General features: G+C 40.2%; 1 protein-coding gene across 1 annotated transcript in view; it reads left to right on the forward strand.

Annotated features, from left to right (window-relative positions):
* CFAP43 (cilia and flagella associated protein 43) overlaps positions 1-25,566 on the forward strand; it is a 99,119-nt gene that overhangs the window by 167 nt on the left and 73,386 nt on the right. Inside the window, exons 2-7 of the mRNA XM_065894218.1 lie at positions 1,282-1,535; positions 7,478-7,574; positions 12,768-12,935; positions 16,049-16,199; positions 20,637-20,796; positions 24,148-24,215. Of these exons, the coding sequence (XP_065750290.1) occupies positions 1,282-1,535; positions 7,478-7,574; positions 12,768-12,935; positions 16,049-16,199; positions 20,637-20,796; positions 24,148-24,215 (898 nt within the window). The remainder of the gene's footprint in view (positions 1-1,281; positions 1,536-7,477; positions 7,575-12,767; positions 12,936-16,048; positions 16,200-20,636; positions 20,797-24,147; positions 24,216-25,566) is intronic.

The raw sequence follows: 25,566 nt of genomic DNA on the forward strand, positions 1-25,566 counted from the left end.
TTCACGCAAATTCGACCTCTTTTCCTTCAACCCCCAACGCCTTCCTGCAGACTTCCTTTCTCTGTGACTTCTCTCCATTCCCCTCGTCCCCTTATTCAATGACCACATTTCCAGCTCTTTCCACGCCCCACCCCTCCGTCCCTCACTATGCTGTGACCCCAACCCTCGCTGGCTTACCCAGTACTGCTCTCCTCCACTCTCCATTTCTGCCTCCTCTTTTTGGCTATATTACCTTCAGTGATCCGTTTTGCTTTCATATATATTCCCCACTCCCCACCCCCATCTCAATGACAGCCCTCCTCCCATCCTAGTGGGCTTTGGTGATTTTCCCCGAGGTTAGGGCCATCAATCCCTTCCTCCTATCTCCTATCCACCGACTCTGGATTTGTTTGCACTTATACTGGCCTTTGAAAAGCATAAAGCGCTGCCCAGGTGTAAGCTGGTATTGCTCTCCTTCCACATTCTAGAGTGTTACCTGCCCTATGTTCACACAGCATCCTCCACCAGTCCTGGCTGTACTCTCCATTCCCATGAAGTTTCGCTCTAAACCAGTGTCTTTCTCTTGCCCTCTCCACCATCTTTAAGCATATCTTTACTATTTAAATAGAGGTAGACTCTCCCCCTCTTCTCAGTCTCTCTCTCTCTCCTTGGTCTAGCTTACACTCACCAAACACTCCTTACTTAAAAATATGTTACTTTTGTGTTCCAATCTTTTCATTCATGTTGACGTATTCCTTTTACTTGCTGCATTTATCTCTACATTTTAGATCTAAAATATGGCTACACATGCTCCATCTTTGTAAAGAAGCAATTTTCCTACTGGGCTCACAACCATAAAGCAGGCAGTCCTATTCAAAGTTGTTTTTTTAACGTTTATTTTAAAAATCAAAACTAATTTTAAAGGTAAGGACCAGGATGCACCCTGTTTTGAATTAGGACCAAGCTCTTTTCTCTCTCTGTTGTTTTTACTTTTTCTTTTCCAAGTATACAAGACCCCAGAAATCCTTCTGAGATTTTTTTAAGTTTGAACAGAGGTTGTGCTTCACTGGAAAAGCTCTCTGAAGAAGGTTCTTGAGACCTATGGAACTTTAGGTGGCATTTAAGTTTCTGTAGTGCCTGGACTCAAACTGGTCTCACAGCAACCTTGTGTGTTTGGGCAGAAAGAGGGTGAAAAGAGAATAGATATGTTTCAAAAATTTTGATGATCTTTTGTTTAAAAAAGAAAGAAAGAAAAAGTATTTGAAATGTATTTTATTGATGTTGACGTATCTTTTCCCAAAGATGGGTGCAAGGATTCCCCAGGCAGAATGTTCATTTTGTCAGCGACAGCACCATTTGCTACCCTTGTGGGAATTTCATAATATTTATTAATATTGAAACCAAGAAAAAGACTGTACTCCAGTGTATGAATGGAATTGTGGGTGTCGTGGCAACTAACGTTCCTCATGAGGTTGTGGCTTTTTCTGACCGGCGGCTGAGACCCCTCATCTACATATACAACTTTCCTGGATTAACCAGAAGGATCAAATTAAAAGGTATCTTACAAGACGCTTCCTCTGCCATGACTGAAGGATTTTGTTTTAAGATGTGACCAGATCTAGCTCTTATAAATGAAGTCTTTTTGTTTTTGAAGGATTGTTTTTTCAGTTTTGGTGGGTTTTTTATTTGTTTTGTTTTTTGGTAATACACATTTATAAGGAAGGAATCAGGCTGATCACTTAGAATTTAATTAAGTAGGCTAGAACCTTGCTACTTAATATGTGGTCTGCTTACAATTAGCATTGCGTTACCTAGGATGCTTATTATAAATGCAGAAACTCTGCTGTCATCCAGGACCTACTGAATTGTAATCTGCGTTTTAACCAGATTCCTTAGGTGATTCATACGCATGTTAAACTTGAGAATCACTGGGCTAGAACACTCTGTTAGAGTGTTTGTAAACCTTTTTCAGAACAGTATTTTCTTTCCTTATGATTTATGGAAAATCTAACTGAATGGATGTTGTATAACTTCTAAAGATAAGTCTCTTAGCCTCAATTTCCTTATCCATGAAGTGGGGATAATGGTATCTACTGTTAAGGCTGTGGTGATAATAAATGAAATTAAGTGTAACATATGTAATTATATAATACATTTCATATATATATATATGAAGTGTATATATATATATAATATATATATGTCATATATACAATGTCAATCAATGTTTCCTACAATTTAAGTTATTATTGACTCATTCATAGATACATCTGACCCAGGCTGGGCTGTTGCACATATACTAGGGCCTCCATGTAACGATTCCCTCATTTAACACATCTTGGACAGAAAGCTTAGGAAGTCTTGAGGCTGGTCTCAGTTCTGTAGCTTATGATCAGAGAAGTGTTTGGATCATGCCAAGGATATTCACTGTAATTTAACATTTTATTTGTGGGGAAATTTGTCTGTGTTCTTAACAGACTAAAACAACATTTAAAACATAACCCATTCATACATTGGGAACCGTCTACAGGCATATCTTGTTCTATTGTGCTTTGTTTTATTATGCTTCATAGATACTGCATTTTTTACACATTGAAGGTCTGTGGCAACCCTGCATTGAGCAAGTCTATTGACACCATTTTTACAATAGTATTTGCTCACTTTTGTCTCTGTGTCACATTTTGGTAATTATTGCAATTTTTCAAACTTTCCCCATTATTATTATATTTGTTATGGTGATCAGTGATCTTTGATGTTACTATTTTATTTGTTTTGGGGTGCCACAAACTACACCCAAATAAGATGGCAAACTTAATCTCTAAATTTTGTATATGCTCTGACTGTTCCACCAAACAGCCATTCCCCTGTCTCTCTTCCTCTCCTCAGGCCTCCCTATTCCTTGAGACACAACAGTATTGAAATTAGGCCCATTAATAACCCTACAATAGCCTCTAAGTGTTCAAGTGAAAGGAAGAGTCGCACATATCACACTTTAAATCAAAAGCTAGAAATAATTAAGCTTAGTGAAGAAGGCATGTCAAAAGCCCAGATAGACCGGAAGCTAGGCCTCTTGCACCAAATCATTAGCCAAGTGGTGAATGCAAAGGAAGAGTCCTTGAAGGAAATTCAGAGTGCTACTCCAGTGAACACACAAATGATAAGAAAGCAAAACAGTCTCATTGCTGATATGGAGGAAGTTTTAGTGGTCTGGATAGAAGATCAAACAGCCACAATATTTCCTTAAGCCAAAACCTAATCCAGAGCAAGGCCCTAACTCACTGTAATTCTGTGAAGGCTGAGAGAGGTGAGAAAGCTGCAGAAGAAAAGTTTGAAGCTGCCAGAGGTTGGTTCATGAGGTTTAAGGAAAGAAGTCATCTCCCTAACATAAAAGTGTAAGGTGAAGCAGCAAGTGCTGATGTAGTAGCTGCAGCAAGTTATCTAGAAGATCTAGCTAAGATAATTAATAAAGGTGGCTACACTAAGCAACAGATTTTCAATGTAGATGAAACAGCCTTCTATTGGAAGAAGATACCTTGTGGGACTTTTATAGCTAGAGAAGAGAAGTCAATGCCTAGTTTCAAAACTTCAAAAGATAGGCTGACTCTCTTGTGAGGGGCTAATGCAGCTTGTGACTTGAAGTTGAAGTCAGTGCCCACTTACTATTCTGAAAATCCTAGGGCCTTTAAGAACTGTGGTAAGTCTACTCTGCCTGTACTCTACAAATCCTGGACGACAGCAAATCTGTTTACAACATGACTTACTGAATATTTTAAGCTCACTATTGAGACCTACTGCTTAGAAAAGAAGATTCCTTTCAACATATTACTGCTTATTGACAGTGCACCTGGTCACCCAAGAGTTCTGGTGGAGATGTACAATGAGATTAATGTTGTTTTCATAGCTTGCTAATGCAACATCCCTTCTGCACCCCATGGATCAAGGAGTAATTTCAACTTTCAAGTCTTATTATTCAAGAAATACATTTTGTAGGACTGCAGTACATACTGACTCTTCTGATGGATCTGGGCAAAGTAAATTGAAAACCTTCTGGGAAGGGTTTACCATTCTAGATGCCATTAAGAACATTCGTGATTCATTGAAAGAGGTTAAAATATCAATATTAACAGGAGTTTGGAAGAAGTTGATTCCAACCCTGATGGATGACTGAGGGGTTCAAGACTTTAGCGGAGGAAGTAATTGCAGATATGGTGGAAATAGCAGGAGAACTAGAATGAGAAATGGAGCCTGAAGATGTGACTGAATTGCTGCAATCTCATTGTAAAACTTGAAGAGATGAGGAGTTTCTTCCTATGGATGAGCAAAGAAAGTGGCTTCTTGAGTTGGAATCTATTCCTGGTGAAGAATCTATTCCTGGTGAAGAGGTTGTTGAAATGACAAGAAAAGGTTTAGAATATTACGTAAACTTAGTTGATAAAGCAGTGGCAGAGTTTGAGAAGATTGACTTTAATTTTGAAAGGAGTTCTACCCTGGGTAAAATGCTACCAAACAGCATTGTGTGCTGCAAAGAAATCGTTCATGAAAGGAAGAGTCAGTTGATGTGGCAAACTTCATTGTCTTATTTTAATAAATAGCCACAGCCACCCCAACCTTCAGCAGTCACCACCCTCATCAGGCAGCAGCCATCAACATGGAGGCAAGCCCCTCCACCAGCAAAAAGATTATGACTCACTTAAGGCGGAGATGATGCTTAGCATATTTTGGTAATAAAATACTTTTAAATTAAGGAAATTATTTTTTAGACATAATGATATTGCACACTTAATAGACTACAGTATAAATATGACTTTTATATGCACTGGGAAACGAAAAGAATTTGTTACTCACTTTATTGCAATATTTGCTTTATTGTGGTGGTTTGAAACCAAACCCATATCTCCAAAGTATGCCTGTACATGGACCGTAACTACCCTTCATCTTTAAAATTTCCACAGCTTTACAGAAATAGAGACACAGATGTAGAGAACAAACTTATGGATACCAAGAGGGGTGGGGTGGGATGAACTGGAGTTTGGGATTGACATGTATGCACTACTGTGTATAAAATAGATAACTAATGAGAACCTGCTGTATAGCACAGGGAGCTCAATGCTCTGTGGTGACCTAAATGGGAAGGAAATCTAAAAAAAGGGGACATATGTCTACATATAACTGATTCACTTTGCTGTACAGCAGAAACTAACACAACATTGTAAAGCAATTAAACTCCAATAAAATATTTTTTTAATTAAAAATAAAATTAAAAATAATTTCCCCAGCTTTATTATTTGGCTGTAGCCCTGTACAAGCAATTGAAAGTTAATTCAAACAAATAGCCAACATTAATATTGAATAATGAAACTCTAAAGACATTTATAATAAAATTAGGACTAAGTCATCAAGGATGCCTGTTGTTACCACTAATATTAAAACCAACGTGGAGGGGCTTCCCTGGTGGTGCAGTGGTTGAGAGTCCGCCTGCCGTTGCAGGGGACGCGGGTTCGTGCCCCGCTCCGGGAAGATCCCATATGCCGCGGAGCAGCTGGGCCCGTGAGCCATGGCCGCTGAGCTTGTGCTCTGCACAAGTGAGAGGCCCACGTACCGCAAAAAAAAAAAAAAAAAAAACAACGTGGAGTTTCTAGCCAACGCAACAAAATATGAAACTGAAAAATTATACCTATGGGAAAGGAGTTAATGCATAATAGTATACTGGGACTAATAAAATAATGCTCAGTAAGATGCTGGTTTCAAAATAAATATCCATACAATTAGAAGATTTAAACACTTAGGAATACTCCAAAGAAGAAATGTGACTGACCTTAAGGAAGAAAACTACAAAAATCACTGATATAAAATATTTAAACATAGGCATATTCCTGCATGGAGAGTCCAGTTATTATAAAAATATTTCTCATATCTTCACAGAGTATAATTCATAGGTTTGTCATATGTTTTAGAGAGCCAGGAGTACTTAAATGAAATGAATATTCTTCCAGAACAAAAAGTAGAGAATGGGAATAATTTGAAAGAGATTGATGCCAAGGCAGAGGGCCCTCTTAGCATTATGGTGCTATAGTTATGTAGAGTGTTGTATTGGTGCAGGGATCACTCCATCAATGGAAGAGTTGAAGGCTGGGGACAGACTCTAGAATATATACAGCTAAGTATATGATGAAGATGCTCCCCTACACATACGCACACAGTAGATGATATGGATTATTCAACAATGGTATTAAAACTATGAGAACAAAAGTATCAAGTTAGGTACTCATGTCATACTGTACATCAAAACATATATCAAACAAAAATAAGAGTGCATTATAAACAACAAACCCATTGAAAAGTAGAAAAAACGTGGTAGAAAACTGAAATAATTTGAGGATGGGAAAGAACGTTTCACACGAAGGATAAAATTTTAAATAGACGTGTTTTTGATTACATACAAATTTAAATCTTATGAACATCAAAAATACATGAAAAATTAACAGGCAAATAATAAACTGAGGGAAATATTTGGAACAAGGATAACCAAACATTTTCAGAGCATTTATGAAACAATAAGAAAAAAGACAGATATTCATTAGAACAATGGAACTTGCCCAAACTACAAGACTACCAACGACCAAAAACATAAAAACTCTTCCATCTCAATATTCATTTTAAAAAGTGTCTTTTAAACCAAGATGAGGTTATTCTGCTTATCAAGTTCACAAATTTTTTTAAAGTTCCTAATTGCTAGGCAGAGTGCAGTGAAATTGATAGCATTCTTTTTTGTTGAAGGTGGGGGTAAAAATTGATACAAAGACATGAATGTACAGACAGACATAGGAGAAGGCAAAGCCTGCATCTATGGAACCACACTGAAGAAGAGCAGATAAAGGAGGGGAAACCAGAGGCTCATATGCAAGGAGTCAGAAGCCGACATTTCCCTGTTTTAGCATCCTCGTGATGCACATTTTAAACACATTGTTGCTAAGACTTTTAATGTCGCGTTTCATTTCTTCAACTGTAGGTACAAATGAGAATAGACCTTTTATAGTTGTTCCAAGAACTGGAAGATACTAAGCTAAGGGCCAGATATGGCCTAAGAGTCAGAGATATGGAAGTAAGCTAGAATTACTACAACTCCCCAGGGTTTTTCAAGTTGTTAGAATAATTTTTCTAATTACTGTGTTTCATATAGTTATGGAATATTTTATGGTTCTTGGGCCGTTTCAAGCCAAATGGGGACATACATGGTGCAGCATGGTCAGTTTTGCACTGAAGACTAGAGAGAGTGACCTTGTGGTCTTAATTCACTCTAAAATCTTTTAAACATGTATCTGAACTTAGCTCATAGCTTTCTGTTAATAGTGTTAGAAATCAACCAAGACATCTCTTATTCCAGGAGCCAAATGCTTTTGAATTACGTAAAAATTATTAGATAAGGGAAATTAAACTATAAGACTATAGTTAATCTGAACATAATGGTTAAATCTTCGTAATGGATTTTGTATTTTAGGCAATGTTCTTCTGGACTACACTTTACTTTCGTTCAGTTACTGTGGCACCTACCTGGCTAGTTACTCCTCCCTCCCAGAATTTGAACTGGCCCTCTGGTAAGTTGCAGCCTCCTGCAGAATTCCTTTCATTGGGTCACATTTTAATCCTGTCCTTCTGGATTGTAACAAAGGACATATACATGAAAAATCCAGAACAAGGAAAAATGGAAGGAATAAAAGTCCTAATCATAAGGTTTAATATAGTCACTACTTTCAGGCAGAAAATTGGCAGGGCAAAAGCTAAAAGAGCTTAATTACCGTCTTTCTCTTTTTGTTAACCTGTTATAATATTTCCTTCGTCAGGTACAGAGCACATGGATAAGTACATAAAGTTTCATCTTTTCTTAAAACAAATTGTACCTTTGAATTATTTTCATATTTTCCACTAACGTTGAAATTAAGATGGTCTCTATATTAGAGCTCAGTCTGAGTAATTGTTTTTAGGGACGTTGGAACAATTATATGTTCAGAGAATGGAACATTATATCCCATTTTCCAGCTGTAGAGGAAATACTTGTGAATAAGACACATGCCTGGTCTTTTCTGAGTCACTTCATGTGGCCACCTTCAAAGCTGCACTCGCTCTTCCATCCATAATATAAACTGCTTCGGGGGGGAATTTATCTTATTAAGGGGAAATGCAGAATGTTCCACCAATGGTTGAGGACACTCCTTACATACCAGCATTTCTCAGGAAAAAATGTAATAATCTAGATCCTGAGAACAACACTTAGTTTATGCAGAGTTACTTTTTTAAAAAACAGCTTTACTGAGGTATGACTGGTGTATAATATACTGCATACACACACACACACACACACACACACACACAACTTGATAACTTTTGACTTACCCATAAATCATCACCATAATCAGGATAATGAATATATCCATCACCTCCAAAAGTTTCCCTTTGCTCTTCAGACCCTTCCTTACTGGCTCTTGCCACACATTCCTATATACCATCGTTGCCCTGCCCCTCGGCCCCAGGGAACCACTGATGTGTTTACTCACACTCTGGATTACTTTGCTTTTTCTAGAATTGCACATACATTATATACTCTATTTTTTGGTCTGGCTTCTTCCATGCAGCACAATTATTTTGAAATTCTCTCATGTACTGTGTGTTTCAATAGTTCATTCCTTCCTATTCCATGGTATGGATGTACCACAGTTTGTTTACCCACTCACCTGTTGATGGTTGTATTGGTTTTCTAGGGCTGCCATTAACAAAGGACCACAAACGGAGTGGCTTAAACATAGAAGTTTATTGTCTCACAGTTCTGGAGGCCTGAATTCTGAGATCAAGGTGTCAGCAGGGTTGGCTCCTGCTGAGGACTGTGAGGGACAGTCTGTTCCAGATTGTGAATAACTGTCTTCGTGTTCACATGGTGTTCTCCTTGTATGTGTATCTGTCTCTTAATTTCCCCTTTTTATAAGGATACTAGTCATATTGGAGTAGGGCCACCCTAAATGGCTTCTTTTAATTCAGTAAAGACCCTCCTTCCAAATAAGGTCACATTCTGAGATACTGAGGGTGAGGACATCCACCCTTGAATTGTGGGGGACACAATTCAACCATAGCAGTACTTAAAGGATGAGTAGGAATCAGCTTTGTGAAGAGGAAAAGGAAGAGGATTCTAAGCAGAGGAAAGGCATGTGCAAAGGCCATGAGGTCAGAAAATATGGTGAGTTTGCAGATTTAATTAAGAGATCATAATGATGAGGACAAGAGATCAGCCATGAGAGGCGAGCCCAGAGGGACAGTCTGAGGCCAGCTCATGAGCAGCCTTGTAAATATGTGACCATGTAGTTTGCCATCCAAATGAGGACACTTGTGAGAGTGAAAGGGGTATGTTATCAATAATTAATACAGAAGGATACTCACCCTATGTATGAGTCATGCTAGTAGGCACATCCTTTATCCTAGAGACATTGGGAGACTATTAAGGATTTTAACCAGGGATGTGACATGATTAGATCTGCATGTAAGGACACTCCTAGTCACATCATGGAAGGATGTTGGAGGGAAGTAAGCCATGAACATCAGTTAGGAGGCTGTGGTGGTCCAGATGAGAGATGGTTGTGGCATGGACTGGGGTGGTGAGTATAGGGACAGAGAAAAGTGGAGATGTTTAGGAGGCAGTACCATAAGGCTGGGTGACCGACTGAATGTTGGGCGTGGTACTGAGGGAGAGGGACAGTTGAGGGTTTTACCCAGAGTTGTGACTTGGGAAACTTGAGGACGTTGTGGTGCTTTTCAGAAAGATATAGAGAGCATGGGTGGAGGGAGGTTGGACGAGGCAATGGGGAAGATGAGTTGGGACAGCTGAGTGTGCCTGAGATAAAGAAATGGGGATGTCCAGTTGGCAGTTGATATATCAGTTAGGATTTAGGTTCAGTTGCTGTCACAGAAGCCCAAATCACCCTAAAGAGGTGGCTTAAACAAGACTGAAGTTTCTTTCCCTCCCATGCAGCGGTCCAGGTATGAGCAGCCCATGGCTGGTCTGGTGGCTCCCCAGTGTCTGGGACCTGTCCACCCTATTTTGTTGTTCTCCTACTCCTAGCGTGTTGCCCTCATCTCTAGTCTGAAGTGGGGCACCAGCCATGTATTCTGGGGAGCCATGTGGAAAGGAAAAGCATAAGGGGAAGGACACAAACATTTGTTGGAATGCCCAGCCTGGGAGCTGCACACACCACTGCCACTTAGATCCCACTGGCCATCTTAGTCACAAGTCAAATCAAGCTGCAAGGGAAGCTGGGAAATATGGTCCTCACTGTGGGTGACATGTGCCTGGCTAAAAACCAGGGGTTCTGTTACTCAGAGGAAGAAATGGAGAACAGATGTTGAGAGACACAATCTGTCACTGTCCTAGATAGCCAGACCCAGAGCACAGGAGAGAGGGCTGGAGATTAACATTTGGTTGTTGTTACATCAGATTAGTAATCACAGTGCGAATAGTGGATTAGAGCACCTACAGAGGAACCTCAGACAGAACCTCGAGGAAGACCAATAAAAGGGATTGAAAGAGGCAGAGGGATCTCACAGGACACTCAGAAGGAGCAGTCATGGAGCAAAGAGGGACAGAGGCATGGAGGTTCCAGAATACGCCTCAGCCTGGATTCCAGAGAAAGCAGAGCCTGAGCCGGAAGCTCACCAGCGACTTCTTTAGGAGGGAGTAAAGTTCCAGGTGGGAGGCAAGCTGGAAAAGGGGGCAGGGAAGGGGAAGGAGCCAATGTGAATGCACATTACTTTACTGGGTACCACTTGGCTGCTCTGTCCCACAGGTGGTCTTCTGAGAGGCCGTAATGGACTCCTGTGAACATGGACAGTCCCTGAGCTATGACACAGGGGGCTGGGGAAGGGAGAGGAAGATATGGGAACTTACCCACCTACTCCCGTTACCCTATCAATCAAAGTTTCCCTGCCCAGGGTATTAACTCCGCCACGCTTTCAGATTTATTGCAACCTGGGATGGCCCTGTGCGTGTGGAGCGGGCATGAGGTGTGCCCGTGAAGTTAGTTGAAGTGTAGACTGCTGGACAGCCACCGAGTCAGCTAGGCAGAAGAGGTGGTCCAGGTCCCAGAGACAGTGCGAGGCCGACAGGTATGGGGTGTCCCGTAAGAGCCATGTGACAGAGAGTCCAAGAGTCATCCCAGAAGGTAGTTGTGGTGAGCGGAGTCAATTCTGCAGAAGTGAAGTTAGACAAGGACTGAGAAGTGCCTGCTGGGTTTGAGATGAAGGCGGATGTCAGTGGATCTTGGAGACACACAGCTTTGTCGATGGAATGGTGGTGATGGGATGCAGATTTCCTGGAGTGAGGAGAGAGTGGGCGTGAGAAAGAGGAGGCGGTGAGTTTAGAACAACTTGCTAGGGAAGTCTGGCTCGAAGGGAGGGAGAGAGACGTGGAAGGGTGAGACTGAGGGAGGGCTTTTTTTTTTTTTTTTTAAGATAGTACAGATGAGTGCTTAATTTAAGTGCTGACAGGGAGGAGTCAGGAGAGAAGGAGAGTCTGAAGGTGCAGAAGAGAAGGAACAATGGATAAACTAACGTTCCTAAGAAGTCAGGACCTGTAGGGTCCAGAGCACAGGTGGTGAAATTGGCCTTAGGCAGGAGGAAGGATATGCCTTCATTGTAACAGAAGAGGAGAGGGAAAGAATGATACAGATCCTGGCAGGTCACTACACTCGCTAGCAGAAATTTGGAGGAATTCTCAGCTGATGGCCTCTGTTTTCTTTGTGGAAATCATTTACTGAGAGTAAGAAAGAGGTGGAGGAGTTTGAGGCTTCAGGAAAGTGGAGAGTATTAAAAAATCAGCACTTTAGAGAACAGGAGAGAAAACCAGCCAGAGAAACATAGCAGGACTGGAGGTGGTATAGAGGGTCCCTGGGGGTGGTAACCATGAATTTATAATGTCACTGACGCACTTAGTCCTGTGATCTTTCTTCTTTTCTCTCAACTGCCCAGGCTTTCAGTTGTATCCATCCAGGGTTGATGGGTTTTCCCAGGCATCTGAGGCAGAAAGTCAAAAAATCCAGGGAACCAGTGGTACCAGCAAGAGAATGGTTGATATTGATGGATGGGACCTTTGTGACGGGGATGGAAAGAGGTGGAAGCAGGAGGGAGCTGATAGACAAGGCGAGCTCCACACCTATTAGTTCCAATTCGCAAACCACAACCCTGAATGGAGTTCTGGCTCCATTCAGGAGTCAGACAGCTCAACATTAATTTTTTTTCTGTGTATGTCATCTAGCAAAGGAACTTTCTCGTGATAGGCATTCACGATATTCTCTCAAATAGGTAAATGATTTAGTCTGTTTCAAGGTACTAGTACTATGATTTTAAAAGCTCAGTAAATGGTCTACTGGCATCAGTGTGTACAGCACGTCTCGATCTATGAGGAGTGCTCGTGTACGAAGAGATTTAGGTACCTACACTTACTTTTCAGCAAATGTGATGATATATTCCATTTTCTAGATTTGAATGGGTCAAATCCAAATTTGATAAGGAGATAAAACAGCCTTAGTATATTGAAGAGTAATATTTTAAAATAGTTATTTTGCTTCCCTAGGAAGGCACACTATAATGATAAGCATAATTATTTATAAATTTGATATTAAGATCATAGATTAATAAGTTATATCATAAATTCTCAATTTATGTAAATTGTTTTCAGATAATTAGATAAATGTTCTCAAGATATGAAGTTCATAAGAATTATTTTTCACCAAACTCAATTTTCCTCTCAGGAACTGGGAAGCGGGTGTCATTTTGTGCAAGAAATCACAACCCGGTATAGATGTGAGCCAGATGACTTTTAACCCCATGAACTGGCACCAGTTGTGCTTGTCAAGTCCAAGTGCAGTGACTGTGTGGACAATCGAAAGAAGTAACCAGGAGCATTATCTCGAAGCAAAGTAAGAGACTTCATTGCAACACAACAAAGTGGGGATTTTTGTTTGCATTCATGTAACGTGATTGGATCAGTCTGGTGAATTAAGTGGCCTTGTACGTGCATCCTTTTTTTTGTTTGTTTTTTAAATACTTTTAAATTAAGTTTAATTGGAGTATAGTTGATTTACAATGTTGCGTTAGTTTCTGCTGTACAGCAAAGTGAATCAGTTATACATATACATACGTCCACTCTTTTTTAGATTCTATTCCCATATAGGTTATTACAGAGTATTGAGTAGAGTTCCCTGAGCTATACAGAAGGTTCTTTTTTTTTCCCCTTCCTTATTTATTTATTTATTTATTTTAAGCAGGTTCTTATTAGTTATCTGTTTTATACATACTAGTGTATATATGTCAATCCCAATCTCCCAATTCATCCCACCACCATCACCCCACCCCCGCTGCTTTCCCCCTTTGGTGTCCATACGTTTGTTCTCTGAATCTGTGTCTTTATTTCTGCCTTGCAAATGGGTTCATCTGTATAAATGTGCATCTTAACTTAAAACATTCTTTCTACATATATCAATATAATTTCCATGGAGTGGTTGTTTGCATTTCGAAAGGATTCTCTGTGCTTTGATTTCCCACTGAGTTTCTTTTAAATATCAAGCTTTTCCCACATGGTTTAAATCAAAATTGTATTTGCTCTTACTATTTCAAAACATTCCTATTGTATATATATATATATATATATATATATATATATATAATTATTTTTTTAATAAAAAGGTCATGTTATCACTTTTTGCTCCTATTACTTTGATGCCCAACTGAAATCTCAAAAATAAGAAATTTTTAGATATGGGAAGTGTGTAGATTATACCTTCAGCCACATTATCTGTAAACAAAAGGGTAGTTGCATGTAGTGAAGTCATGGAATTGCCTGTTTAAATAGAACTGGGTCAAAGAGAACTTCTATGACCAATGTCCTGGTGATAGCTGATAATAATGGTACCTTTGTTGAAAAGAATTCAAAGACTCAGGGTGCCCCTGAGCTGACCATTCTCATCATACTCCCCAAAGTCAAAGACTAAGGAAACGTTGGACATACACATCCTTGAAATTGCAGTTTTTGAAAAACTGCCTTCTTAAAGAGCAATGTAAAGTTAGTAAATGAAGTTTTCTAATGGAAAACCCTGAGAGGCACTTCTTTCTCCTCAGTATTCTTTATGTCTCAATTTCATTTTTACAAGAACCCATTGAATAGGCAAATCTGTCTCAAGGCAGAGTTGACAACACTGTACCTTTTTATAAAGTGGGTAATGTCTCTATCAGATCCTCGCCACGGCAGGCAAGTAATTTATCACATCTTTCTCTCCTTTTGCTTCCCTTGAATATGCTTCTTTAGCTCTGAATGTTGAGTTGTGATTTTTCTATAGGCAAATAAAGTGGGAGGCAAAGTGAGTGGATTGTCCTGGATCAGAAAACAAGCAGGATTTGAAAATACTTAGTTAAGTCTTGCATTTGAGTAGTAAGTACTGTTTTTGCGTGATCATTTTTCAAAATTATTCATCATTCATAAAACATAACCAAAACCATTTTGAGTTTAACACATAAAGCCATGAATTCTCTAAACTCACTTTTATAGCCATGTTGTGGTTTAAAAGTAAATATTTGGCAAATCTGAAAATAAATTCTTGATACTAGAGGTTGTAAAGGTAGCTGAATACAACCTACATTTATGTTTTTTTTGGTCCATGTGTGTTGCCAATATTTAAAATTTGAGAAATTTCTCATAAATATACAGATTATGATTTTCTCTTGAAATTTTGGAACCAAAGTTCTCACAAGTCAGCAAACCCTCTTGGTTGGAACTGAGTGGTGCCTGCCAGCTTTAGGGGGTGTGTATAGAGAAAAAAACTCAGATTTTCTTTTTCTATGTAGGGAAAAGCCTAGTTCTTCCCTACTGTGTTTTTCTTCCCCATGAGTCTCCTTTACTACTCACAGTGAACACTTCAATTCTGACATTTGTGGAGGAGGTTTTTCCCGGCACTAAGCAAGTCTCCTTGATACCAGCTGGGTGTCTTACCATTCAACTCAATTCTTACGCTATCTACCCAGAGACAGAGTCAGATTCCACAGGCTAAGGGTTCAGTCCTACAAGACTGTCCTCCCCTTTCCACTTCAGACGCTAGCTGCAGCCCAGGTTGTTACCTGTACTTCTGACTAAGTGGCTATAGATTAGAGGTTTCAGTGACTCCCTCCTTGGGTTCCATTAATTTGCAAGAGCAGCTCACAGAACTCAGGGCAACAACACTTACTTACATTTACTCGTTTATTAAAGGATATGATAAAGGATACAAATGAGCAGCTAAATGATGAGACACGTAGGGCAAGGTCTTGGAGAGCCTTGAATGAAGGAATTTCTGTCCCATGGAGTTGGGCTGTACCACCCTCCCAAGTGTATGTGTTCACCAACCTGGTGACTCCTGGGACTCTGCAGACTCCCTACCATTGTGATTTTATGGAGGCTTCCTCATGTCACACGATCAATTATTTGCTGCATTTCCAGCTCCTCTGCTCACTCTGGAGGATGGGAGTTGGGGCTGAAACTTCCAAGCTTCTAGTCATGGCTTGGTCTTTCTGGTGACCAGCACCCGTTCCGGAGCCACCCAGGAGCCCACCTAGAATCGCCTCAGTAGCACAGAAGATGCTCCAAATGCTCTCTTATCACTTGGGGACTTACAAGGGTTTCAGGACCTCTGTGCCAGGAAACTAGGAAGAGACCTATATACATATTTTCCACTGTCTCACAGGAGGGAAAACACTTTCCCATCTGCCACAATCCTACCTGGCCACATACCACCTGCTTAACCCCTGTCAGTGTTCAAATTTACAATTCCTGCTTTACATATTAACTTTTTGAAAAATCCCTGTATACTTAATTTATGACTGTGTATTACTTGTACTTTTATGATATATATTTTTAAATCTACTATTTGGTTTCATCTGGTTTTTGCTAGGTTTTTTTAATGAGTTGTAACACCTCCCATTCTGCTTACCACTGATATGCAGCAGTTCCATCAATGACTTGTTTCTGTTAATCTGATTATTCTGATGTCTCTTTCTTCCACAGGTCAGTAAAACTGCCTTTGGAAGATGGGTCACTTTGTAATGAAACAGATGTAGTTTTTCCCCAATCATTGCCCAAAGATCCTGTCTATGGACCTGTGCTCCCTGTGTCAGCCGTTGCCGGACTAGTGGGTGAAGAGGCAGAAACTTTCAGGGTAATGACCTGGCCCCTCTCCGTGTTTGCCTATTTGCGTTCATGACCATCCCATGAGACATGCAGGATAGAGAGGACCTTCCTGGTTTTTATTTCAGACTAGCCCTGGAGGCCACGAGAGATGAAGGCTCTGGAGTTTTGAGTTTGGGTGACTCGGAAGATGATGGCCTTGCTAACTGAAACAGGGGGCCCAGATGTGATTTCAGTTTTGGACATACTGACTTTGGAGTGCTGGGCAGCATCCAGGTGGAGATGCCAGGTGGAAGCTGGCAACTTGGACCTAGTGTCAGGGAGGAGAAGGCAGGGCTGGAGACACAGTGTGTGGTCAGAGTCATTCCGCCAGAGACGATGGTGGGAGCGTGGCGGGGGGCAGGGGATAGGGGGTGAGGAAAAGGAGAGAGAGGGTGTCAGGGAAGAGAGCCGGAGAGGAAGGAGTCAGCCAAGAGACAGGAGGAAGAAGAGGAGCCTGAGGGGGGACAGTCACAGAAGCAGGAGCAAATCTAGGAGAAAATGAGGCAGTGGAGAACGGTGGAAGAAAGCTTCATAAGTAGCTGTTTGCCGACAGTTACTCAGTTTTTTTCATTCAGCAGATACTTACCAAGCTCCTTGTAGGTAGCAGGCACTGTTTCAGGCAACAGGGTCGTATGGCGACCAACCAGGCATAATAACCCTGCTTCTCGGAGCTTCCGTTCTACCAGGGAGACAAAGCGGCAGCACCACCAACACCAGAAGTAAAGAGATACAGCAAATCGTTGTGAAACGTGACAGTTATTACAACAGGATAAATGAGAGGTGGGCGTGGAGGTGAGAGAGAGATTAACATGCTGCTCAAGGAAGGCCTCTGGGGAGATGACTGAAGGACAAGGAGGCGCTCCTCCTACTATAAGCAGGGTAAAGAGTGTTCAGGCAGGGAGAACTGCGCCTGCCAAGGCCCTGGGGGAAGAAAAGAACTCGGTATGTTTGAGGAGCTGAGAAAAGAGCCCTGTGTCCGGAGCAGAGTAAGTGAGGGGGAATGAGGTGCAGTGATGGTCAAGAGCGAGGCAGGGAGTAGAGAGTGACACATGCAGGGCCTTTGGGATGAAGGTAAGAGGCTGGATTCTGCTGAGCCTCTGGAACCTGCGTTATGTGAATGCTTGTGTGAAAGCTCCAAGCCCAGAAGAACAGAAGTAGAGTTTCCCCAGTGTTTCTGAACACTGCAGAGAATTAAGCTATAGATGTTTAAAATAGTTCCATGTGATAATTAGTTTATCAAAAAATCTCTGGCCAGCAAGGGAAAAGGTTGTATGCTCTTAGTATTTCCTCTAAAGGATGACAGTTACTCACTTTTTTAAATTACAGAAAATAACTAATTCCTTTGAATAGTACAGGTCCTGTGCTTGGAAATGCAACCACATTCAGCCACAGTGGGGCAGCAAAGTAAAAACAAACACATCAGCCATCAAGGTTTACAACTTGAAACAATGTTTCTATGCTTAGTTTTTGATGCCAAAGAACCCACATTTTCAACCATCTCAAATTTGTGTGTGTGTGTGTGTGTGTGTGTGTGTGAACAAATTTCTGTGGGAGCCCACATCGTTCACCCTTTGTGCCAACTTGATGGTTCCTACATAAAACATTTAAAATTCAAGCAATTGTTCTTGTTATTTGAAAAATGCTATGAAATGCCACCTTTAAATAATTAAATGTGGAGTTACCATTTTTTAAAATGCTCATAATAAACAGACATCTTTATTTCCTAGGACTTTTGTAACTCAGTGCATTTTAACCTTTTTCTGAAAACAGAAATTTAATATTAAAGCATGACACCTATAAATCATACAGGGAATATTATTAAGGCCATTTACTTTACATTTAAATTAGAAATCAACTTTCCCAGTATTTACTTCTTTCATTTTATAGACAAATAAGGTGAGAAAAATTGCTAAAAACAATGAGTGAAAGCATAACTAAACTTAGATCTCAAATGTCTTGATTCTATTTCTTCCTGTGAATGAAATTTCTTGTGACCCAGTACCAATGGCAAAGAAACCAGTAATGACTTGACCTATTTAAGGGTCTTAAAAATTGACCCTTAAAAAGGGTCTTAAAAATTGACAAATGTGGATTTTTATAAAATTACAAATGTTAAATACTCCCCTATTTCTCTTATAGCTAACACTAGAAAGACACATTAAATAGGACTTTAAGTAGGCCCGCATCACGTTACACAACTTATTTGGGGCATTAGAAATGGTATCCAGTAGTAGCATGGGGGAAATCAAAGGCAGGTGTTATCTGGTCAGAAATTGGATCCAAGATAGTGAATTTAATCTCAAGGGTCCAGTTTTCTTTTTCCATCTACTTTTTTTTTTTTTTTAAAGCAGAAGTTGCTAAACAGAAATTCCTTTTAAAACTCAAGTATTCTGACACATATTCAGATGCTTACAATTTCTAAAGCAATATTAAGTTGGGCTTGAGTTTTTTATATTTTGTCCTCGAGTGATCAAAATGTTTGATTCCAGAGGACTGAACAAGGAGGTGGTGTTACCAACAAATACTTTTAAACACTATTGGCACCTTTTCTTTTAAAATTCTCAAGTTCCAGGATTGAAAATTATTGTTTCTGCTTGCACCACATAATATTACATTCATTTTTAAATGGAACATATTTACTGATGAAAGAAAGTAATAGGAAGACAAGCCCAGGTTTATCTTAAAGTAAGAAAAGCCACACACAATACTAGTTTAGTATACCAAGGCAAGAAAATTCCAAGTTTTAATTCTCACCTTCTATGGCATACATACAGATTCACTGGTATTGTGAGAACCAGATATGTGTGGTTTTTTAAAGATTTTTGAGCCCATTGCCATACGAGGTAAGAGTCTGTCTTTTTGTGATTTATAGTCTAAGGTCATCAAGACAACCCAGGCAACTTTTAAATAATGATGATTAAATAATGATAGTCAGTAGTATCTCTTTTCCCTCTGAGTCAAATCTCAGTTTAGACACCACAAAAATGTCATTAATCAGCAACAGTTTAATCCTTTTGAGTGATTTGTTCCCTTTCTTTTCCTGCCCACTGGGTGGCGAAATTGTTACTCAAGTATTTATTTTCTAACAATCCAAGGCTATGAGGGCATGAAATAGGCCAATCATACAATTAAAGACAATGTATCCTTTAAAAAATTATCACGTGGAGTGCTTCTATGTATGATTTCTGCCTTAGTCATATTTCCAGGTCCATCCCAAATGATAATTCTCTCTCTGTCCACTTCCTTCTCTCTACCAAGAAGAACAAATTGCTTTCTCATAGATTCTCTTGTAATAGTTAAACACTCTTCTACTATAGCCTACTATGTTTTCTTTTTTCTTTTTTTTTTTTTCAAGAAGATGTTGGGGGTAGGAGTTTTATTTATTTATTTATTTTTGCCGTGTTGGATCTTCGTTTCTGTGCGAGGGCTTTCCCTAGTTGTGGCAAGCAGGGGCCACTCTTCATCGCGGTGCTCGGGCATCTCACTATTGCGGCCTCTCTTGTTGCGGAGCACAGGCTCCAGACGTGCAGGCTCAGTAGTTGTGGCTCACGGGCCTAGTTGCTCCGCGGCATGTGGGATCCTCCCAGACCAGGGCTCGAACCTGTGTCCCCTGCCTTAGCAGGCAGACTCTCAACCACTGTGCCACCAGGGAAGCCCCTGTTTTTTACATTTTTAAGTGATTAAAAAAAAAAAAAAAAGGGATATGTGACAGAGACCTATGTGGTCTGCAAAGCCTATTCTCTACCTGGTCCTTTACAGGAAAAATTTGCCATAGACCCTTGGTCCATATTATTTTTAGTTCCCAAAACCAACATTTCTTCTAGGCACATCCCAAAGATTTGTGCATTTCTCTCTGAGTTTTCCATGGAATCAAAGTCAAGTAGGATGTTTCATGAACTAGAGAGGCTACCAGAGGCAGATAAAGTGTCCTCTTATTTCCCGTGACAGTTAACCAAGCAGAGGATCGAGGCCAGCCTCTCCATAGCCACTCAAGGAAAATCACATTCATGCCCCCCTGCAGAACCAGGAGGGGAAAGGTTGAACCAGGAGGGGAAATGGTGTGATTTTAGCTAAACAATGACTTTCTTAGATGCAAGATATCAAAAAGTCCACCAAGAAACAGTGTAGAAGTTATTACTCAAGACTGTTGTGGGACTTCCCTGGTGGTGCAGTGGTTAAGAATCCGCCTGCCAATGCAGGGGACACGGGTTCGAGCCCTGGCCCAGGAAGAGCCCACATGCTGCGGAGCAACTAATCCTGTGCGCCACAACTACTAAGCCAGCGTGCGTAGAGCCCATGCTCCACAACCAGAGAAGCCACCGCATGTTCACCTGTTTTGTCTTGGAAATTGTTTTTGCTGAGTATTTCTCTGGCTCTTAAGCCATGACTGTTGTCTTAACACAAAGTTTTAAACCTTTCCTTGAAGCCTAAAGACGATCTATATACTTTGGTTCACCCGACTATGCACTGCTGGACTCCAACAAGTGACCTATATGTTGGCTGTGAAGAGGGTCATCTTTTAATGATTAGTGGAGAAAACTTGAAGGTAACTGTGCTTAATAAGATAGAAGACGGACCACCAAGGGGTAAGAAACTGCTTTGCTTTATCTTCCCAGAAGTGTAGCCATTGGTGATGGTTTTGCATTTGACAATGGATGTTTTGTTCCCTATTTTTCTCTTTCTAGAGACATCTTTGATTCCTCCTTCTTTATCCTCTAGTTCATTACCGAGTCCTCTGGATGTTTCTTGTAGCTAACTAATGTTTATTGAGTGCTCTATGCTCTAGACTTTCTGCTATCACTCTATATGTATATGTCACATAATCCTTAAAACAAATTTGTAAGGAAATACATTTTGATCTTCATGATATAGATGAGGAAATGGACGCATTAAGAGGTTAAGAAACATGCCCGAATTCACATAACTAGTAAATTATGGAGCTGACACGCGAACCCAGACAATGACTTCAGAGTCCAAGTTCGTAGCTACTATGCTCTATCCTTTCCCATACATATATGCCCGTTGTGTTTAATCAGCTAATGTGCCTTCCACAATGACCCTTTCTCCACAAGACCTTCTTTTAAGACCAACTGCCATCTTGAAAATTACTTTTTGTTGCTTGGTTAGAATTTCTGAGAGAATCTGACCTATTCTCCTTGGATCTGGTGTCCATTCCTGGTCCCATCAGCTGTGGCCAGAGTTGGGCCTGAGTCAGAGAAGCCAATGTCACCTTGTGGGGGGCTACGTGTAGACACTTTGAGAAGGGATTCTCACCAGGGCAAGTTCTCCAACCTGACCAATGCACGCTCCACTCCAATTCCTCTTATTATTTCACACCTTGATCTCTGCAGCAACCTTAGGGCTGACTTCATTGACCTTAATCCGCAGCTGACCCGAATCAGGCATCTCATCCCTGCCAAACTTGAAGACCATTTTCAACATATAACTCAAGGACTACTTTGCCTTGATTTCAAGCCTTCTCTAACCTGATCTTACCTGCACCATTAATATTGTTTTAATAATATTATTAAAATAAAAATATTATTATTTTAATAATATTATTTCCTGCTACTCCCCAGTATGAGTTTCCTGATCTAGCCAGTCATTTCTTCCCATCATTTTACAGACACACCACCCAGCTCATTCCCTTGCCACCTTACTCTCTGAATCCTCCAGTTTCCAGCTCAAACACCACGTCCTACAGCAAGTTTTCCCAGCTGCATGTTCCTTATCTGCTCCCTCTCCTGTTCCCTGACTCACTCCACTGAGAAAGTGAAGCCACTAGGTTCAACTTTCCTACCCCAGTCCCCATCTCTCTTCCCTTTACTGTCACCTGTACTCTCCAGGCCCAGTCCACCCTCTGATCTCATGTCCACAATGCCACCCCTCAGCTCTCTAAAAACTAAGCCTCTTTTCTGGCCTATCTTTCCAGTTTCAGCTCTCCCACTTGATCCTTTTAGAAGTTCTCATCATTCCTGTGCTCTCTCTAAATTCTGCCTGCTGGCATTGGTAGTTACCTTTGTCTAGGATGCCCCTCTCTTCCTTGTCTACCTGGCAAAATTATCCATTCTGGAGCCTTGCTCTGTCCTCACCCCAACCTACAGGCAAAATCAGGTGCCCCATTTGGGGTTCCATCAGACTCACTTCTTTGTTAGAGCCTCATCCCGTGCTGTTACAATGCCCCATATGCCTGTCTGTCTTTGCCACTAGTCACCAACTCTTTGAAGTTAGGAACTGTGACTTAGTCAAACTTTGGCTCTATAGTTTAATTCCAGAGATTGCTAGGGAGTAAATTGGCACTTCTGTGTGTTTGTAAAGTGAATTACCAAACAATGTTTCGCATTTCCAAATCCCTATCACACTTGTAATGTTTTACACAATTTAGGACTTAGTTGTATGTAGTCTTTTTTTTTTTTGGCCACACTTCACGGCATGCTGGATCTTAGTTCCCTGACCAGGGATTGAACCTGCGCCCCCTGCAGTGGAAGCGCAGAGGCTTAACCAATAGACCACCAGGGAAGTCCCTGTATGTAGTCTTATATTGTTCACTATTTCCTTTCTGTACACTATTTTTTATTATTTTCACGATGTATTATAAATATTTTCAAATAAATATTTATCTAGCTTCTACAATGTGGAGGAGGACACTAAGCAAGGTGCCTCCAAGTTGACATAGGTGGCAAATATATAATCTCATAATCAGCACATTCAACGTGCTGATTTATATTTTATTAAAGAGAATAAGACAAGTTGACAAATAATTGCAGCCAGGAAAATTAAGATGTGAGGAGAACTTCATAAAGTGCTATGGGAATTCAGATGAGGGAAGACTGCCAAGTTAAGTCATTTTGTAGGTGGCATTTAAAATAGCCCTTAAAGGATGGGTTCACAGACAGAGATGAGGGTAGGTGGAATTTGGGGCAATGGTATCTGCATAAACAAGAAAACATGGGGAAGGCTGAGAAAAAGAAGTGGTCCAGTTTGTCTGGAGCATCGAGTGTTATGCAGGAATAGTGGGGAACAAAGGGACATCTATCTGATACCATATCTGACCTTGAATGTCTGACTAAGGCATTTATACTTAATTCAGCCGACAGTGGACTGACATCAACTCCTGAATGGGGATGTGCCCCAATTGGAATTGTGCTTGGGGAGATTAATTATCCATAGTTCAGGGAAGCACAATCCTAGAAGCAGGTGGCTATAAGTAGCAGGCACCTAGACTAGGCCAGGAGTCATAGCAACCTGGACTCTGGTGGCAGTTGGATTGGAAAGAAGAGACTGCTGGGGTGAATAGTCTTTGAGGAAAGGACAGTATGTGTCTTAGCATCTGGCGAAATGCCAAGCATGTAGTGTTCAGTAAGTAAAAGTCTGATACATGTCTCTGAGCCTTTGATCTTATAGTTCTTGCGGTTTATCTACATAAAAGGTAATATGCTTTTTGTTACTTTCCCCAGGACAATATTTTATTAATAACAAAGTTCTTATAGATCACTTTTTCTTTTTACTTTTTTAAGTCCACTGTGTTTTATTTACTGAGGTATAAATTTATATACCATAAAATGTACAAATCTTAAGTATACAGCTTAATATAATACGGTTTTTGTCTTTTTTCTTTCTGACCCCTTAAAATTTCTGATAATTGCTTTCCTAAAAAAGAAAATATATTAACTATATAATTCCACAATGTTACTTCCATAGATCTGATGATACAGAACATTAAAAGAAAAAAACTTGTGTGATTTACATCAGTAGTCATTGCAAAGCAGCTTTTATTCTTCATTGTTTGAGAAGCATAGCACATATCCTGATAGGAAGTTGATTTGTGGAAAGAAGAATTACAAAGAAATGAATAGTCCTAGGAAAGCAAGTGAGATTAATTACTCTGTACAGCACTTTTAATTATGTGTCACCTGTTTTGTTTTTCTTTTCCAAAGTTGGAAGAAATCTTATCAGTCCAGTCACCATGGCATATCAGAAGGGAGGCGTGCTTGCTTCTGGAATTGTAATGTATTTTTTTCTTCAAAATTAATTGCTTTCAAGAAAATATACAAACATCTGAAGCTAACACAACATTGTAAATTAACTATACTTCAATTTAAAAATGGTTAAAAATTTATTTCAAATAGAAAGAAAAGAAAATATACAATTTCCATTTGCTTCCGTTTTCTATGATGAGCCATGATTTGGGATGTCAAGTTCTGTCAGGTTATTAATTAAAATTCTGTTTGGGGAGATGTTTATTGTAAAACTTTTTATTATGAAGAATTTCAAATATATACAAAATTAGAGATAACAGTATAATGATCTATTATATGTCTATCTTACTGCAAATAAGCAAAAACAGGATTAAAAAATCCAACCCCCCAAACACACACACACACACAAACACACACACACACACACACACACACACACACACACACACGAAGGAGTCAAGTCTTAGAGAGTTCACCAGCCAGTAAGTGGAGAAGCTGGGATTTGAACCCAGGTGTGGCAAACTCCAAAGTTCTTGCTCTCATTTATTAGGGCACATAGCCTCAGTAAGTATGAAAAGAGGCCAGACCAAGTTACATTTCCATGTGGTTGTAATCAATGCTAAGGTTTGGAGCTGACCTACACTAAAATCTCAGGTCTACTGGTAGCCGTCCCAGAACACTGTTAGCTTTGTGTCTTCTTTTGCCACAGATCACATCTCCAGGAACCTAAGGGCAGCTAGGCAATGATATCAGAATGAGAGATGTAGCTCCACCAACAAGAAACAATCTGGAGCTCATTAACCTACATGTAGCTTGTAATCTCCTCTCCCCAACCTTGCAACAGACTACTTCCTCCTACATTTAGTCTGCATTTGTCCTTCTCAAGGCCACCCTTGGTGTGTTTTTTTAACCTAGTTTAAAGGAGAGGTTGGAGCATCTGCTCTGGTGAGGGATGGAGAAGGATGATGGGCATGGAGAAAGCACCTTGCACATTTCTCCCCCCAGGTCTTAAGTCTGAACCCAGCCGTTTTTCTTGAGAGTAGTTAAATTAACCTAAAGCTGTTTACAACTAACTGATCAACATTTAACCAACGCTTTTTTACTGGATACTTGCCCTGTTTCTAGCACTGTGTGAAAAACTAGAAAAGAAAATACAAAGGAAATAAACAGCACACTCCCTACCTTTGAGTCATTTAGAGATTTAGGAAATGCACAAAATGATGATTATACATACATTAAGGCTAAGGTCATTGAAGTAAGGAGACTTCTGGATACCAGCCACACGATAAACTCTGCCTCATCTGCCCCACCTCCTATATAATGAAGAATGTGGTAAGAAGATAAATGCTAAAGAAGTTCAAAGAAAGGAGAGATCAG

Source organism: Phocoena phocoena, chromosome 16, assembly GCF_963924675.1.
Source record: "Phocoena phocoena chromosome 16, mPhoPho1.1, whole genome shotgun sequence".
Taxonomy (NCBI): domain Eukaryota; kingdom Metazoa; phylum Chordata; class Mammalia; order Artiodactyla; family Phocoenidae; genus Phocoena; species Phocoena phocoena.